Source organism: Odontesthes bonariensis, chromosome 21, assembly GCF_027942865.1.
Source record: "Odontesthes bonariensis isolate fOdoBon6 chromosome 21, fOdoBon6.hap1, whole genome shotgun sequence".
Lineage (NCBI taxonomy): Eukaryota > Metazoa > Chordata > Actinopteri > Atheriniformes > Atherinopsidae > Odontesthes > Odontesthes bonariensis.
Window position 1 is genome coordinate 16,980,879 of NC_134526.1, and position 18,808 is coordinate 16,999,686.

Here is an 18,808-nt window from a genome sequence, read left to right on the forward strand (position 1 = left end):
TGAGTTTGTTTGTTCCCATTATAGTTATATTTTAGCTTCTGTTATTTAGGGGGTGGGGCTGTTGTTTTTATCTCTAATTTCATGATTGATATTTGGAAAATTATTAACATTATATTCTATTAATATTAATATATTAAGCAACTGCAGTTTTTCAGTTCCTTCGCGATTTTAATTGCATTTTGCAGAATCTTGTATGTTTCTACAATCACACAAGTTGCTCAAGTTTACTTCACTATCCCTGCCTCCGCTTTTACAGGATAGAAACACATGATGTAATCTAAACCCAGAGCTGTGACGTCAGATCACCCCACTCTGTTTCTGAGCTTCCTATTGGTCGATTTTACTGGTTCTACAGGAGCAGCCGCTACATCGAGTCAGACAAACTTGACTGTCAGTTGTACACGCCCACGCGGTGATGATTGGCTAATTGGGGCAAGCCCACAATAAACATATCCACGCTGTTTCCCTCAAAATACACATTTAGGTGGAATAATGTGTTGATATTGATATGGCTGTATAGGGCTGAAAAAATAATTATGGTAACAGTATTAAACATTTGATATTTATGTATAGTAGAATGTTTTTAGTAATAGTTTGGATGAATAAACACGATTTATATATATGTATATATATATAACTATTTCGTGGCCATTGTGCCAGTTTGTCTGTCAATGTAACAACCATGACTCAATGTTTATTATCTTTTAAAAATGAATGTCCATGTACTTCACAGGCTGTCACCTTCCCTCAACAATCAAAACAATCCTGTAAAATTAGAACGTGGGAATCCAGGCCAGAGTTACTGATTGGCTGGTGTTTCTGTCAATCATCGTGGGGTTGAACAAGTTCTTCCTTCTGCCCCCGTAAGCACGTTACTGCTGAATGAGCTTCAGTGTTTGGCTGGGTTTGACAAGTTACTGAAGGCGAATATGGGGGTTGGAGTGAGTAGTTAGTTAGCACATCGGTAAATAGTTGGAGCTCACCTTGCACATATTTCAGACAGACTTGGAATCCGAGTCTTTGACAAATGTAGGGACGTGAGAAGTTACCGATTTTTTTCCCCCCTGGCGATCCATCAGCAAGTCACGTCTATACAAGAAAACCAGACACAGGAGTGAAGATGAATCGCTTGTCTTTTGACGATCCGTCGTTGGATAATCTGGATCCAACATTGTCGCTTAATGACCCTAGCGAAATAGACACGGCCCTCTTAAGCGATATTGATGGTAAGAAGATATAACGGTGGCAGTTGGTTAAGCCAGTCGTGTACAAACAGCTAAACATATAACGCTACTTGCAACTCTCTCCTGCATGGCATGTGTGTTTCACTTATTAATTTCTTCAGTCTTCAGTCTTTATCGTATGACATACAAACAGCACAGTGACCAATTTTCAGGTTTTAACAGCTAACAGTTCATTAACCATAGTTAGACTGGCTAATGTTAACTATCAAGTATGTTTAGAAGTTAGCAAAGCTAATGTAAGTTGGTGCTGTTATTCGTTTGTATTGATGCTATTTTATACTACCAAAAGCCTCTGCTTGGTTTTTATTTCATTAAAGGTCTGTGATAATTAAGAGTTAGTTAGCTAAGCTAGTATGTGGGGCTAACGTGTTGCTAAATGCTGGTGAGCGCGCCCCGCCCCCCAAAATGCTCCACAGACCGGGGTTACTGTCGTTCATTCCTCTTTAACGGGTTCATCCACTGCAATTGACCGATTGACTAATATTACGTATTTCTCCTAAAGCCACGTGCACTTGTCGTGACTTTAACATTTTTTAAATTTTTAAATTTTTTTTTTTAAATCATTTTTTTTTATGCAAACACGCTGCTTTTTTTTTTTAAAGAAAGTTCTGTGAATTTGTTTTGGGTACCTGACATGAAATGAATGGGCCTGTTGTTGGAGAAATGCAGACTGAAGAGCGATAATTCAGCAGCCATTTAACAGTTGTGCAAAAATGTTCTGTTTTCTGAAGATTTTCCTGCAATGGCGAGTATGTGTTTTACAATGTTGGCCAACGAGTAAAATGATAAGCTGGGCCGTGTAAACAGTATATGATAATGGGTAGCCTGCGGCCATGCTCCCTAAATTTGACCGACAGTAACCTTCGGTGACGCTGCTCGATGGTAACCTCTTGTGAAGCAAGACAGCTCTCCCTCTCCTCCCCGTCTTGGGCTGATCGGCATAGCAAGTCTCAGAGAGGCGCTCTGATTGGCCAGGAGCGATCACCTCATACACAACACTGGTTTACAAATTCAGTCTGTTGCGTTTCACTGCAGACAGATCTTACAGTCGGAGTCACCCACTTTCTTCATGGAAAACTTTTCGGTCAGATCAGTGTGGGGTGGTGGTGCAACAAACCGGCCCCTCTTTCGAAAGCAGCAGACAAACAGTATCTCAAATGAACTGACACATTAAATGGATGTGAGAAAACATCTTGTTAAAATATAAAAGCATCATTGTGGTGATTCCCATGAGACGTACAGTTTAGAAATAGTGTACATATATCTGTCAAGTTTCGATCATGACACCCAAAAGTCAGCATTTGTAAGAGAATAATAGAAATATCAGTATTATGTCAAATGTCCGTGTTAGTTTAATTTTCCACCTTTGACTAACATAAAGCGTCACGTGCAGAAGACTAACCGGTGCTTTGTGTACTATTTGTAACAGTTTTTCATGCAAGGTGTTCTTGTGTTTGAACTGCGTGTGTTAGTACAGACAGTAAGTTTTAGATTTGATTTCATCCTTTCAGATTTAGATTTCGGTTATTAATCAGTTGCAGTTCTATTGGTGGCACCTTTTTTTTTTTTTTTTTTTTTTTTTTTTAGGGGATGAAAGAAATCTAGATGTATTTCATGGAAAAACCTACCGATGTTTGTGGTAGTTTTCAGCTGCCATATTCATGTCATAAATGATCACTTGGCAAGACTAATGTGGAAATTGCAAAATATTTATTTATTTTACCAGGATCATCATCTGTATATTTGAATCCACGATTGGTGGCAATGGAAAGCGATAGATTACATTGAAACTTCTCTTCAATTCATGCGATCACATCGACCACAACATACGAGCTGAAAAGAATGCAAAGGGTTAAATCGTGTATTTTTCACCTTTTTGCTGGACAAATGTGCAATTCTGGCCATCACTGCAGTACAGATGTCATCTACTTCCTGAACATTATTACTTTTTTAAGCTTACTTTTGAATGTTCTGATCTTATTCTGAAAATTCTTACTGTACTTGTGGATTTATAGATGAACAACCAGCAATTTAGATGAGAATGCAAGAGATTTGGTTTACTACTAAGTGGTTGTTTTAGTAATCTGTGAACTGACAACCTTGTTCCTCTTTAACTGTCATTTTTTTTACCACTGACTTTTATCCACTTTTTTTCCCTACTTAGTCGATAGCATTAGTGATGGCTCTGATTTTGTTTATTCTTTAGACATGCTTCAGCTCATCAACAACCAGGACATGGAGTTTGGGGGACTCTTTGATGCCAATCCCTTTTCAGGCAGCACTCCCACCCAAGAGATTCCTGGTTTGTCCCAGACCGTCACCTTATCTGCCCCTCCAACCACCACAACTACACCTGCACCTTCATCTACTTCTTCCATCCTAAGCAGTAACCCCCACCTGGATGCTCTCTTGGGCCCTCCCATTACCCGTAGCTCCTCCACCCCAGACAAGGCCTTCCAGCCTCCCACCTTCCAACAGTCTCCCCTGTCCCAAGTACCCAACTCCACCGAGAGGCAGCAGCCAGCCTCCCCACAACAGGCTCAGAGCCTCCGACAGCCACAGGTGGAACAGCCCCAACCAATCCTCAGCCCGTCTGCCCCTGCACTGGCAGCTTCTCCTCTTGTCTCACCAGTACCAAATCCAACATTCAGCTCTACAACACAGGTGCTTTTCACCTCTCATGCTCCCCAGACTCCACCTCAGCCTCAACCCCAGCCCCAACCCCAGCCCCAGACTCCAACTCAGACTCCAACTCAGACTCCAACTCAGACTCCAACTCAGACTCCAACTCAGGCTCAGACTCAGACTCAGCCTCAGCCTCAGCTTCAGCTTCAGACTCCACCTCAACCCCAGCCCCAACCCCAGCCCCAGCCCCAGACACAGACACAGACACAGCCTCAGGCCTGGAGCAACTATAACAGCAAAAGTAGCTTCACAGGTAAGCATTCCTTTTTGGTTATGAGCATGTCTATAGATGATAACTCTGGTCTCATAGACGAATTATAGCTTTTATACTAACAAAAATCTGTTTGTTGGAAATGATGAATTGAGAAAAAACAAATTGAAATAGTGAAAAATCACACTACTGATATTTCTACAGTGCATCTATAGCCCCCTTTGCTTTGCGAGTCTCGTTGAATCAACATCATTTATTGCCTGTTAAGGGTTAAAGTCTAAAATGTTCTATCTGCTCTAAATGGGTTACAAAATGCAGGGTTCTTGCACTCTTGCAGAGGCTAGAATTTTAATGTGTTATTTTCAAGATTTGAAAGGCGCTTGGATTTTGGATACAATGCTTGAAACTGCAGTTGCATTGCTTGATAATAATTTGCTATCTGATGTAACAGTTTGCTACTTAGATGAAGGAACAGAATAGAGCCTGATTGTATCCATGTTAACAACGGGGCAGTGTTGACACAGCCAGTCCAGTGGAGGAGCAACAGAGAGTTAATTGATGCCGGTGTGATGTCCATGCTGTGTTCGTGGGTTCAAGATGAGCAGTATTTAGAAAATGGACCATCATATTTTTGTTGTCGTTTTAAAAGCAATAAGGGCACCTATGTTCAGTGTATTTGTTTTGATATGTATGCATTTTACTCAGAAAGTCTGAAGGAGCTGATGGACTTCTTTGTAAATTGAAATTGAAGACAGCAATACAGGTGAGACAGGTTATATAGCATATAATCTTGCACTTTAAGGTGGGTCACACGTTTTAAAACATTTTCCCTTTCATTTGTAGAATGCTATCACATAATCATTTTGGTTCTTTGTAGCACAACAAGATCTCAGGGAAAGTCTCAGGGAGGCGCTCTGATTGGTCAGGAGCGATCACCTCATACGCAACACTGGTTTCTAAATTCAGCCTGCTGCAGTCTAACTTTGGTTATTATACAGTCCTGGTACTGCTCCTGGTTCAATAACATAATCATTTTTAGTTCTTCGCAGCACTACAACATACTATATATTTGAAAGTTTGATAGAGTTTGTTGTATCGTTTTCCATTTTGCTATGAAAAGAAGTATTATTCAATTCAGTTTAATTGAAAATACCTGAAAACAGCTTAAATTTGACTTTGAGAAAGGTGTAAGAATCTCGCAAATGGATGTCATTGAATTTTAAATCAATCTGTATTTGTCTGGTGTTCAAGCTGTAGTGCCCAATGAGGTTGCTCCTGTGTATTGTGCTTACAAAGTGAGGGCACCAGGCTATTCAACCTCAGCTGATCACGTGCCCAAGTTGTAATCTAATAAACTTTGCTCTGCAGTGCTGGAGTTTGTGAGTTCTATTGAACTGCATTCCCTTAACAATACTGATTGTTTATATGCAGGAGATGCAATAGCATATGTATGCAGTGTACAGTTTAACATGTATGCTTGTATGTGTTTGCTCATACCTGTACGTCACAGAGCAAGTAGGGCTACTAGGTCAAGAACGTTTTTTGCCCTCTGAAAACCTTTATGTGCCAGCAGTGACTCACAGATTGGTTGTAGTTTATTACTCACAAAGAAAGAAGCTGTAAATGACTAATTTCTTTTGTCTTGGATGCCATAACTTTTATCACTATGTGAGAAAACTGATTGGTATCCCAGTTGGAGCTGATAAGAAATACAAGATGACACACAGAGTGGTGTTATCAGGTATCTATAAGGAGATAACAGGTCACCCAAATCCCATTAAGAGAGGTCTTTATGACCATGGGGAAAATACTGGCTAAGACATAAAAAAAAAAAAAAAAACATTTGCTACATATTGATCATTTACCTGTTTAAAGCATACTACTATAATAATTACACAACTTTTTTACAGAGCATTGCTTGGTGTATTTTTAGAGTTAGTAGTAGTATTATTGTGTTGGAGCTGGAATTCAGAAATACTCTGATGGCAAACTGTTTGTGATGAGAAAACATTATCTGTGGTTTTGATGATAGTTTCCCGGATTACACGATTCTCCTGTGTTTGGTGAATACCTGCAAATATAAATGTGCCACAGTAAAAAGATGGATTGCTCTCATGGCTATGCGACAGTTTTACATGCTTGATTTAATGCTGATGAAATTTCTGCCATCCTGTTTTTTTCCAGCTGCCAGTCCCAGCAATGTGAGCACGCCTGGCATTAGCTTGTCGTCTTCACCTCCCAGCATCCAACCGGTGGCCATTCAGACTCAGTTCCACGGGCTGACCACCGCCTCTCCTCTCCTGGCCACGTCGAGCCCTCCAGTTCAAAGCATCGCATCCCACGTACAGCAAGTACCTGTAAGTGTGTGAAGCTGGTGCCTGAGTGCGACTGCCATCATTATTTGTGATTTCTGAACATCTGTGCATCTTCTCTTGTGCGTGTTTCTCAGGTGCTGTTGCAGCCTCAGTTCATTAAGGCCGAGTCCTTACTGCTCACTATGAAGCCCGACCCCTGCATGGTTACAACTATGTCCTCTCCCACCTCCCTGGCCACCACCAGCGCAGTACAGAGCACTTCACTGCAGGTAGACCCACCTGAATTCATTTTCAGAAACAAGGTCATAAGATGTACTTGGTTGATGGCATTACTGTTTGGCTTACTGTTGAGATATTTAAGTTCTGTCCACTTGATATAACTCTCTAGGCCTTTGTGGGTGGGGGCACGATCCTGACCACAGTGCCCGTGATGATGGATGCTGAAAAGCTGCCTATCAACCGCATCGCCATCGCTAGTAAGCATGTGGGCCAGCCACACAAGGGGGAGAAGCGCACGGCTCACAACGCCATCGAGAAACGCTATCGCTCTTCCATCAACGATAAAATTGTGGAACTTAAAGACTTGGTGGCTGGGACTGAAGCCAAGGTAGGAAACAAGGTCTGTTTATGATCGTTTCATTTAAATTACTACCTGTTCTGTGTACAGCTGCCGGTAAAACGTATTGGACAGTTATGCTGCTTGTTCTTTGTTTCTGTTTTAAGAGCAACACAGGTCAAATCAGCATTGGCATTATATCATTTGTTTTTAGTTAACTTTGCCTTTTTTCTTAGCTGAACAAGTCTGCTGTGCTGAGGAAAGCGATCGACTACATCCGCTACCTGCAGCAGGCTAACCAGAAACTCAAACAGGAGAACATGGCTCTTAAAATGGCTGCCCAGAAAAACAGTAAGCACTGAAGACCTTTTCTTTTCTGTATTCTGCCATTGCCTTTGGGCAGTTTGCTTCAATTCCTAGAGAGTGAGCTTTTTAGTTGACCTTTTGTCACGAGATCTCTTAACAGCTACTTTTACCCTGAACTGACAAAATTGAAAATGGTCTTACTTAGCTTATTCGATGTAAGGTCGAAGCTTTCTAACTGATCTCGTCGTCATTCCTTTCCTCTTTCTTCAGAGTCTCTCAAAGACATAGTTGCCATGGAGGTAGACGGACAGGCAGAAGTGAAAAATGAGCTGCCGACCCCTCCAGCCTCTGACGTGGGCTCCCCGACTTCTTTCTCACATTGTGGCAGTGACTCAGAGCCCGACAGTCCAATGGTGGAGGACGCAAAGGTATGCGGCTCCCGTTTTGTCTGCTTCTCTGCACTCTTAATGGATTAATGTTGTGTGTTTCATATCAGATGAGGGTTCAGAATAGACGGCTACTTCCAGTCAAAGAAAGATATTTAATTTTCTTTACATTTCTATGATTGATGTTGACGCATTTTGAAGTTGGGCTTTGATTTGCGTCTTGTCAAACGGTGCACATAAACCCCGCATTGGTGGAGGCTTAATTTCTTTCCCCCTTTGTTTTTATTTATGTGACAACAAGGAGAGGTTGAGATCAAAGCTCGGTGTAATGAGAGGGAGATTTGCATTTCGTAATTTAGCAGAACTGTTTTCATTAGAAGCCACATCAGCAACATTCAGCAGCTTAAATATTACCGTTGGACCTGAAAAATATGTAGATGCTGGGTTCTTTTGATCCTCTGATTGACTGTCAGTAAATTTATCTTTCTGGACTCTCCATGTGGCAGCCAAATATAGGCGTGTTGGACGGATCTGCAGCAGGTGGCAGTGCTGGCGGCATGTTGGATCGTTCCCGTATGGCATTGTGTGCCTTTACCTTCCTCTTCCTCTCCCTCAACCCTCTGGCTGCTCTGCTGTGCTCATCTGGTGGCAGCTCTGCAGGAAGCGCTGACGTCTCTGCCCATCACGCAGGCAGGAGTGTCCTCGGTGTGGATATTGCAGGTATGCACTGGATCAACGCTGGGAGGGAGGCAGATATTGATTCCACTCACAGTGGGTTATGTATGGCTCTGTTTTTATGTGATGTGTTGTGTGATACGATGGTGCTTCTCCATGTATAGATGTGCTTTTACAGATAAATGACTGTATTTGTGTTGTCTGTAGCTGACTCTTGGGGCTGGATGGATTGGATGCTCCCTACTATTCTGGTGTGGCTTGTCAACGGTATTCTCGTATCGGGGGTTCTGATCCGACTGCTGGTGTACGGAGAACCTGTAACCAGACCGCACTCTGGATCGTCTGTCTTATTCTGGAGGCACCGCAAACAGGCTGACCTGGACCTTGCTAGAGTGCGTTTCTTTTTCTTTGACTAAGCACATTAAATATAAAGATCCCCATGAAGACGTTTTACATCATACTCACCGACTTCTTTCGTTTATTCTTTCTCATCACTGTTCTCCTTCACAGGGAGATTTTGCTCAGGCAAGTCACAACCTGCGAACTTGTTTGAAGGCTCTCGGTCGTCCCTTACCCACCTCGCAGTTAGACCTTGCCTGTGCGGCGCTCTGGTCTCTACTAAGATTCTGTCTCCAGCGCCTCTGGGTCGGCCGCTGGCTGGCCGCAAGGGCTGGAGGCTTGCGATCGGATCGCCCCCTGCAGGAGGATGCGTGCAAAAGCAGCCGTGACGCTGCCCTGGTTTACCACCGCCTGCACCAGCTTCACATGACAGGTTGGTCGTAGGAAAACCTTTTGTTTCTCGATTAAATCAATTTCGTAGACTAAAAATATTGAAGTAATCAGACATTGAAGAACCAGTTGGATAACCCTGCTTTAGTGCCAGTTAAATACTAGTATCATTAATCCCAAGTTGTCATTCTTTTCTTATTTAATTTAGTATATTTTTGTTTTTAAAACCTCTGATTTATATGGAAGGCTATATTTTAGATATAAATATAGATGGATATTCAGTGATAGATGCAATATTTTCTCCTGCTCTTTCATACAGGTAAGCTGAACGGTAGCCACCTGTCGGCAGCACACATGGCTTTAAGTGCAGTGAATCTGGCTGAGTGCGCTGGCACTTGTCTACCTGTCGCCACTCTGGCTGAAGTCTATGTTTCTGCTGCTCTGCGAGTCAAAGCCAGCTTGCCAAGGATCATGCATTTCACCTCTGTAAGTCCCATTTGTTTGTGCATGCACAAGCATCTCTCTTTCACTCGTTAATGCAGTGAGGTAGTCGCACATGTAGCTGCTGGTTGTGTCGAACTTGATTGATTTGGCATTGATTGAATTGTTTCCTGTGGTTAAAAAACATGCAGTCTGTTGTTAATAAGCCAAAGATTCTTCCCCTTTTTGAAATAAAGTGAACTACACTCAACCAAAACATTATCTTTGTTCCTGATAGCGTGTGTTCCTGAGCAGTGCCCGTCAGGCATGCCTGTCATCCAGTGGCAGTGTACCTCCAGCCATGCAGTGGCTCTGCCATCCACTCGGCCACCGCTTCTTCGTGGATGGGGATTGGGCTATTCGCAGCACACCTAAAGAAAGCATCTACAGCCAGGCTGGAAACACTGGTCAGTGAATGCAAAAAAATCTGAAACTGTCCTCTTTATAATGCCTCATTCATTCTGTTGAATACTTATGAAAATTGCCACCTGAAACCCAGTTGCCTTACATATTTATGCACACTTGCATTTGTCACATTAATGGTTTTGTTTGTGCCCTCGCAGTGGATCCCTTGGCCCAGGTGACTCAGGCATTCAGAGAACACCTCCTTGAAAAGGCTCTTTACTGTGTTGCCCAGCCTCATGGAGAGAAGAGTCTTAGCCAAGGCGAGGGGTAAGAACACCAGTCACACTTCCAAGTATTTGAGTCTTCTTCTTATTCAAAATTTGAATAGACACAAAGAGAGCAACTTTTAACGATGTGTTTGTCATTAGGGAGTATGCTGATGCCTTGGAGTACCTCCAGCTGTTGATTAGTGCTTCAGATGCAGCTGGTGCCACCTCCCAGTCTTTTGCAATTGGCTCCAACATGGCCACTGTGACCGGTAGGTTACTATTGGAGCCAGCCTCACATTTAACATTGCATTTGTTGTCTGTTTTATGCACCAGAAGATAGAATCTCAAAATCCAGAGTCTTGATGTGCACACCTTATTGGGAGAATTACATTTGCTTCTCCCTCATTTTTTTTCTTCTCACTTGCTCAAAAGCACTTTGATTACCTCAACAAACTTGCAAAGTAAGAAACTGGAAGTTCATTTTTACTCTCCTGAAAACAAGTCGCTGGATTTTCACCCTCCCACCACTTTCCTTTGTTTTCACTGATCTGAGCACAAGGGGTGTAGGTGAACGGGAGGCATCTGCTAGATTGCTTCATTTATCCTCAGCACTGTCAAATCGGTGATCACCTTCAGAGGAGAAAAGGAAGTGAGACTGTGCAGGGATTTTAAGAGGAGACTTTTTGGCCCAGTGTTGGAAGTCTGTGTGTGTTGCACAATGTGAAACGGAATAGTTTTCCTTCTTAACAATTACTGCTTTCTCTGATGGAATGTTTTAAATATGGAAGAGGGGAGAAGCAGATTGATTCAGAGCTCAAATAACAGACAGTGGCGGTCTTTCTGTGTACTGTCACGGATGCCAGTAGGGGATTTAAGTATTTGCATAACTGTTGGTCTGGTGTCTGGTCTTAAACACATTTTTCTCCAATATCCAGGCTGCGACCCCCACTCCAAGTGGTGGTCCTCGGTTGCCGTAGTCATCATTAACTGGCTCCAAGGAGACGACGCTGCCGCGGAGAGACTTTATCCTACTGTTGAGCACCTGCCCCGCAGTCTGCAGAATGCAGAGTAAGTTAGAGTTCTACACATTATAACGTCTACATCCAGTTCAAGAGAGTGTTGCATAACTTTGGTCCGATAAAGCCAAGCTGAGCGCACACACACTCATACACTTCCACCACTTTAACCTGTGTCCTTTCTCTGTTGTTTTTTTTTTTCTCCCTCGTTCTGGCAGGAGTCTTCTGCCCAAAGCTTGTCTGAACACATTCAGGGCAGTTAGGGCTCTGCTGTCCAAGCCAGAAAACTGCCAGATGAGTCTGAGCTACATTGACAAGGCCAGCGCCCTGCTCCGAGACAGCCTCAACCTGGGACCACACTGCCATAGCTCCAGTTTAGACAAGGTACACACACACACTCACACACAGAGGAAGCCGCGAGGTCCTTCAGATTTGCACAGATACACTTCAGATAAGTCAGACTGTCGTTCATTATTTCTATTATTTTCTAATTAAATTTTTGATGCGTTTACATAAGAGAGAGCAAAAAATATACATGCATGAGACCACACAGGGACAGATGTACCTGCACACCTGTGAATAAAAGTGTAAACACAGTTAATAACTTGCACATAGTCACTGGAGTGTGTACACGCACATACCTTTCTTCTTTTTTTTTTTTTTTTTTTTTTTCCCACAAAGCCACACACTTTATCAGACAGATTCCCCCGCAGCAGCTCCTCTCTGTGAAACTGCAGTGTCCTTCCCTGTGGCATTCAGCAGATGGTTATGCTGGTGGATAGGTAGCTCACCGTTTGTGTGTGCGTGTGCGTGTGCGCGCGCGTGTGTGTGTGTGTGTGTGTCTGTGTCTATGGCCAGCACTGTAGTGCATTGTAGTTGCATTGCATGTTTGTCTCACTGGATTGCAATGTACCTGCAGTGCAACACAGAGCTGGGCCACTAACAGCAGAACATACCCAGGAAGAGATGGACTTTGTGTTGGTGTGTGCTTTTGTTGTTTGTACATCTGCTATGATTAAAAATTTCACCATTTGTATTAAAACATGGTTTTAATGTTAGAATTAACACTTCTTTTTTTTTTTTCCCAGAAATATTTTAGGATAACTGCATGAATATTTTACATCGTACATATATTCTCCTTTTTATGTATTTTTTTGCTTTTAGGTTGCAAACATTTTAGGTCTAACGCATTAATCCTTCCAACCAGACCCAGATCTGGCAGCTAATGTTAATTCGGTTCACGTTTTTTTTCATAGGTCGTTGAGTTGCTTGTGTGTGATCTCCTATTGGTTATGAGGACCAATGTGTGGCGTGTACAGCAGCAGGGGACAAGTCCTACGGGGACGGGGTCGGTGGGCACCAGCAGCCCTGTAGGCCTTCATCAGGCTTCTCCACCAGAGCTTCAGGGGTTTCAACAGGATCTCAGCTCCCTGCGCAAGCTGGCTCAAAGCTTCAGACCTGCAGTGCGAAGAGTACGTAAAACAGTACCTGCCACTATATTTTGCCTGTGCATTTGAGTCCTTATTAAGGCTTAATTCTAGTCGGGGGATGGGAGAGAATTTATCTCTCTGACATACAATTGTGTTCACATATAAACATGTTTTTAATGTACAGACAGCATTTACAAGGACATTTTAAAATAAATACACATAATGGGACATATAATGAAAAGCACTTTGTATACTTTCTGTGAACACATTTTTAGGCAGTACATGCTTCAATTCTCAGTAGATATTAGTTGAGAGGTGTTGCACCACACACACACACACACACACACGCCCTGAGGCAAGTGTTTAGCAGTGTTGTTCACAAGGCTTCAAAGTCTCTCAGAGGTAGCACTAAACATTATGTGTGAGTCATCATCGCTTGCCCCCCCCCACCTCCTTTTTGCTTCTCATCTCTTCCCCCTGCATCTCTTTCCAGTTGTTTCTTCATGAAGCTACAGCCAGGCTCATGGCCGGGGCCAGTCCCACCAGAACTCATCAGCTTCTGGATCGCTCACTGCGGCGCCGAGCAACACCCGGAGCCAAGACAGGTGTGTGTGGACACGCTTCTGTTGATTTTATCTTTTCTCTAATCTGTACAAGTAATTTAAATCTTTTGCCAACGGTGGCCCGATCCAAAGTCCCTCCCTTTGGCTCTACTCCATTTTACAGAGAAAAAAGGGCTGCTTTTCTTTTAGGAATCAAGATGTAGTGGTTCTAGAACCCTTCAATCAGGGCTTTGGAGGCCATTTGGATGGCTGGATGACCACTACTATTTCATTTCTAAAGGAAAAGGGGCGCTTTATCTCTGTAAAATGAAGGGGTAGGGCCAAGGGGAGGAATTTTGGTTCGGCCTTCATATAATAATTTCAGTTCACTCAGGGAAGTTATCTTTAAGACTGATTTCAAGCCACAATATTTATGATTGTTGTTATATAACGTGAAGATTTTATTCCATAATAAACATGTTATTGTACAAAAAAGTCTATTAAAAATAGACATCTGGGCTGAAAAAAAAAAAAAAAAAAAGAAAGACATTGGGTGTTTCTTATTTTTCTATTGTTTTATATGATGTTTGTGTCCCATCATGAGATGCTCAAATCACACAGTCTTAACCAGTAAAACTTACAAAAAGTACATTCAATCACTGAATGATTAGCCTTTTTTCCCCCTTTTTTTTTGGGGGGGGGGGGACTTTAATCAACAATTAAACAGAAAGCTGCTTAAGTCTGATTGCTGTTGCCATGGTAACATGACGTTTTGTGTGTGCAGAGGAGTGTGAAACGCGGCCCGGCCAGCGGGAGCAGGCAGAGGCTGTGATGCTGGCATGCCGCTACCTACCACCCTCCTTCCTGTCGGCTCCAGGACAAAGGGTGGGCATGCTGGCTGACGCAGCCCGCACCCTGGAGAAGCTGGGAGACAAGAGGACCCTCCACGACTGCCAGCAAATGATCATAAAACTGGGCAGCGGCACCACCGTCACCAACAGCTAGACCGAAGGGAAGGGGGGGGCTGAGACGCTGTATATAGAAACATCTCTGACATACAAACTGAAAGAAAATGAAAAGAAAACTTCCATCAACACAGAAGCATACAGTCTCATTTGGTCGTGCAGCTATTGAACAGCTATTTTCTTCATGGATTGTCCCTCCCACCACCCACATCAAAAGGCACTTGGATTTTTTTTTTATCAGTAAATAGGAAGAACTTTGCTCCTGCTGAGCCGAACCCCCTCCTGTGAACAACTGCAGTGTCACAGTTTTACCACAAGAAGGAGCGCCCACATGCCAAGGTGGACAACATGAGGGCTGAGCACATGTGTCAGAAGCATGAAAGAGTTATTTGCCCTGCATTGGCTCAGAGTAGCCCCACCCCCACCCTGTCTGTTGGGCGGAGATGCACCTTTTTTACAGGCCGCAGGGCTCGGTGTGGGAGTGATGGGCTACTCTGATTGGTTGTAAGTTGAGCCGTCTCTGTTTGCGGGAGAAAAATGACCAAACGGTTTGGTCTGATTGTGGGAAGCTACTCTACATGCTGTTCAAATACTTTTGGTGAAGTTTATTTGAATTGTGCTTCCTGGGTGATCTGTTTGTAAGATGATCAGCTGCCCAAGCCCCATGTCTCTTATCTGCACTATGCCTAGCGATGCTACTTTCAATGAGATACAGAATAATTCGGCTTTATGAAGTTATTTTCATAGAGGTCATGTATTTGTCTTGCTGTGTACATATTTTAAAATGTATTTATAATCTGTATGACCTTTGATTAAGGAGTATTTTGCATAAGCAGTGACGTATGCTTACTTTCTCACCTTAATTCTGTTCAGTGCGGTAGCCAGGCCCAGCGGCGTCTAATTGGAGACAGTATCAAGTCATAAAGATTATGTAGTCTGACTCAGTTGACCTTTTGAGCTGTTGGACACGTATGCAGCTGTAACAAAAGCAGGCGTACCAATTCTGGCATCGCAAACTCGCAACTTAAACTACAACACAAACCTTTGGCACTTCTGTAGGCATTTCCAAAATGATTTACTCTTTTTAAATTTGCTCCACAACATAAAAGACGGTAGTTGCTCTTTCAGTCATTACAATTTTATGTCTCTAGGGAGACGCTTTTTTAAAAAAAATTCAAGAAAAACAGTTGAAAGAAAAACATGGCATGTGTTTTGTCCCAGGACCATTTTTTTTATCTTTTTTTGATTTTATATTAGTGTCACTAATATAAAACCTTGAAAACATGGGATTGAGGTGACTGTAAAGCAGCAATGTGTGAAGGTATCGGTCACGTCTCTGTAACTGACACCCATTTATCTCTCCCTTGTTGGTTTTCCTCCTTTCATGTAAATATTAAATCATTTTGTAAAGAACGCAGCAGTGTTTAGCGTGATACTTTTATTCATTGCGGTGGTGTGGATGGGTGGTAGAAGATGACTAAAAGTGCAATCAAAGGCTCCTCGCACTCGCCTCAAAATCATGTAAGTGGAGCATTCAAAAGGCTATAAGTTGCCAGATGTGAAGCAGATGTGGCACGGAAAAAAAACTTCGATATTACTGATTGTAAAGAGCGCAAAAAGGATAGAAATAGCTTCCCGTACTTGGCTGTCTAAAAGCAGATGGGTTTTCTTTTCTGAAATAAGATATTATCATCGTTTTGCCCACGTCACGTCTCCGGTGTGTCGATGGCAGTGCGTGTTCAGGGAAGACAAAAAGAGCAGGCGTTGGTCATAGCAGCATTGAAAGGTGCTGGTATATTTAACATTGGCGTTACAAAAAACATTTCAAACAAAGTGATGCTGTCATCAAGTCCAAACAAATAGACATGGAAATCAATAAAACGGCATGCTCCCACTTAAGACAAGTGACATTCCCAAAAAGGTTTGTTATTTTTTTTTTTCTTCAATGGATTCTTTTAATAACATTTTATAAGCAATAACATATTCCATTTTATAGAAAATAAACATCTCTAGGAAATACTATACACAATTATATTAGTACATCACATCTTACATTTAAACAGCATCAAATACTTATGTACACCATTAAATAATGAGCTTCATAAAAGAATGTTTGGTGTGGTGTTTTTGCACTTTCTTTTCTGCTTTAATACTTAAATATGTGTCTTTTTGATATGACCAGAACTTTAACTGACGCCCTGCACGGTGCATTGTTATATAGCATGGCAGGTGTGAGAAGAGGCTACATTTTTAGATACACAAACGGACAGGTATGTCATGAAATCTGGTTGGAAAGCACGCCTTTCTGCGTGGCTGTGGCATGTGAAATAATCATTGAAATGTTTTAACGATTAATACATCCGAACTGTACATTGTCATGAAGGTGAAATGATCCGACTGCCCCGTTGGGTCTCCGGAGCCCTCGACTGTATCTTCTCAAGTCACGATGGCGGCATCTACTGTTTATTGAATGTGCACACAGTTGAAGTAAACTCTGAAACGGAAATTCATATTTTTGTAGTTTTCATATATATATATATATATATATCTATATAGGGATATATATATATCCATATATCCATATATATACATTTCCATTTCTGAATAACACAAAGCCTGACATATACCAAGGGTGACGCAATGATGTTGTTTAGTCATAATGCACATCAAAATACATCTCCAAAGATAAGAGCATGATATTAAAATACTGCGTCTGTTGTTTTTTTCTTAACTCTTGGATACCGGAATATTTAGAACCTGTAAAGCACATCATCATGTACAGTTTCCTTATTTGTTTCATTTTTGTCTCATGTTTTAAACACAAACGCACACATTGAGATGTTACATCCAGAGTTTGGGTGCTGTTTTTTTCTTTTTCTTTTTTTCTGATGGAGGATGTGTTGAATTGGAGATGCACTTCGTCACACTCAGACACATGTACACAAACACACAGTGATGACGTGGTTGTGGAATGACACACGCGCACAAACACTCAAGCGCACACACGTGCTCCCACTGGCCTATGAACAAGGTGGCCAGAGGGACGCTCCTGCCCAATCAGTGTCTGCCAGCTGTCTGAGGATGATAGCAACCCATCCGAAGGCAGAGCACACACGCACCTTCCTCGCTCTGCATTTCAAACAGTCCCGATTTGCACTGGACTCCAGACAAAGCCATGTCCTCCTGTTTAACAGTGTCACCGCCTTATGTGTGAGGGACTTCATTGAGAAAATACATTTCAAGTCCGGGTTCAGGGAGCAGCTGTTTTCTCCAGAGTTTGTTTTCGCTTCCGGCTCCCCCTCAGTGACCCTCTGGCCAACATAGCTGTCCATCATCAGTCATCACTACGTTTTTAGTGGATGTTAGGACAGCATTTTGCCTTGCTGGACAGGTGGCAGAATGGTGGTGGTGGTGAAAGTGGGATACAGGGTTATGTTACAAGTCCTGTAGAGGAAAAGAAAAGAAATTAATGCAAGTCACAAACGCACAGAGGATAACATTGTTTCGAGCCGCTGGCCTCCCCCTCATAGCACTGCAGAGCATTTCCCAACTTCCTAATTTATGAGCCTTTGTGTTCTGTTTGTAATGACACTCAGAACAGAAAAGCTTCAGGCAGGTGTGTAGACAGTCCACTTTTGAGACTGAGAGTGTTTCTGTGCAGGTCTGTTGTGAAAACATAAAAGCAGGCAAGCTACAGGAGTGGGGAGATGAATGCAGCTGACAGTGAAACAGCTTCTCTGTAAAAGAAAGAGCCAGAACGCTGTTTAATTGCGCTGGTGGTGGAGCGTTTACTTTCTGCTCATACTCCTCTACAGCCCCTCCAGAAACTCTTGTTCACTCTTTTGGTATTTCTCAGCAAACTGCCAGCTGCCCATCCTCATGCCCTGGATTCAGCCCAGCTGCTTTGGTCTCTGTCGTTTATTTCTCCTTTATTTTCTTTCACTTTTTCTCCACTTTTCTACTTTTACTCTTTGAAGAGAGCGCCCTCTTTCTCTGTTAACTTCCCTGGAGTAACTCAGTCTTTAACAGCTTCAGTCTTCACTTTCTTCTCTCCACCTCACCAGCACAGGGTGTCTTCCCCTTTGCTGTTCATCTCCCTTGTTGCCCTTCTTTTCTCTTTCCAGTATTTTCTATTTCAGTCTGCCGCTCTCTGATGTAACTGCCCCCATTCGGCTTTTGTTTCCACTCAGCCGCAGCGCAAGAAAAAAAGAAGTTTTTCTCTGTGCTTGCCTTTCTTGCACTCAGTTACATGTTCCCTCTCTGCTGGTGACCTTCTCTCATGTTGCCTTGTGTTTTCTCCTCAGGTGAACCTGGTCAGGCCTGATTAGTGAGAACCAATAAGGAGGTGGTAGGAATCATTGCTCTTCCCAATTCTTCTTCCCTCCTCCTGTTGCAGCAGTTTGTTGGCGATTCACGGTTTTACTTCCTGTTATTCTTTAGTTGTTTGTGATTAAACCTGTTTTTTTGGAGCTTTTGTTCCGCTAGGCTCAGTCAGTGTTGGTCTGGGGTAGGAAGGAGGAAACCAGATCCTACGGCCCTTTATAAGCTTTTTTGAGTTCATGCCTTCATTTTGATGATTGTAAATTGCCCATCGATTTTTTTTCTGCTGTTAATAAAGGTTTAGGTTATGGCTAGGTTATGTTTTTTTTTAAGG

The 18,808-nt window shown here is 42.5% G+C and overlaps 3 protein-coding genes across 6 annotated transcripts in view; 1 reads left to right on the forward strand and 2 right to left on the reverse strand.

The window, feature by feature from the left end:
• The window catches only part of rps2 (ribosomal protein S2), a 371,318-nt gene that overhangs the window by 62,361 nt on the left and 290,149 nt on the right, over positions 1 to 18,808 (reverse strand). The gene's annotated exons all lie outside the window — the stretch shown is intronic.
• srebf1 (sterol regulatory element binding transcription factor 1) lies at positions 873 to 15,567 on the forward strand. 2 transcript variants are annotated; one of them, XM_075453377.1, is made up of 19 exons: positions 873 to 1,226; positions 3,451 to 4,182; positions 6,325 to 6,497; positions 6,590 to 6,724; positions 6,844 to 7,074; positions 7,248 to 7,362; positions 7,588 to 7,745; positions 8,210 to 8,423; positions 8,586 to 8,770; positions 8,889 to 9,150; positions 9,427 to 9,593; positions 9,826 to 9,994; positions 10,151 to 10,259; positions 10,361 to 10,470; positions 11,137 to 11,269; positions 11,436 to 11,601; positions 12,474 to 12,689; positions 13,141 to 13,252; positions 13,974 to 15,567. In XM_075453377.1, the coding sequence occupies exons 1-19, from the start codon at positions 1,121 to 1,123 to the stop codon at positions 14,192 to 14,194; spliced, it is 3,714 nt and encodes a 1,237-aa protein (XP_075309492.1). In that variant the 5' UTR covers positions 873 to 1,120; the 3' UTR covers positions 14,195 to 15,567. The 2 variants fall into 2 exon arrangements, with proteins under 2 accessions (XP_075309492.1, XP_075309493.1); XM_075453378.1 differs by having other exon boundaries at positions 6,844 to 7,062.
• Positions 15,919 to 18,808, reverse strand: part of rai1 (retinoic acid induced 1) — a 53,405-nt gene continuing 50,515 nt past the window's right edge. For both annotated transcript variants that reach the window (XM_075453376.1, XM_075453375.1), the window contains one exon: positions 15,919 to 17,598. In XM_075453376.1, the coding sequence (XP_075309491.1) occupies positions 17,585 to 17,598 (14 nt within the window). In that variant the 3' untranslated portion in view covers positions 15,919 to 17,584. The remainder of the gene's footprint in view (positions 17,599 to 18,808) is intronic.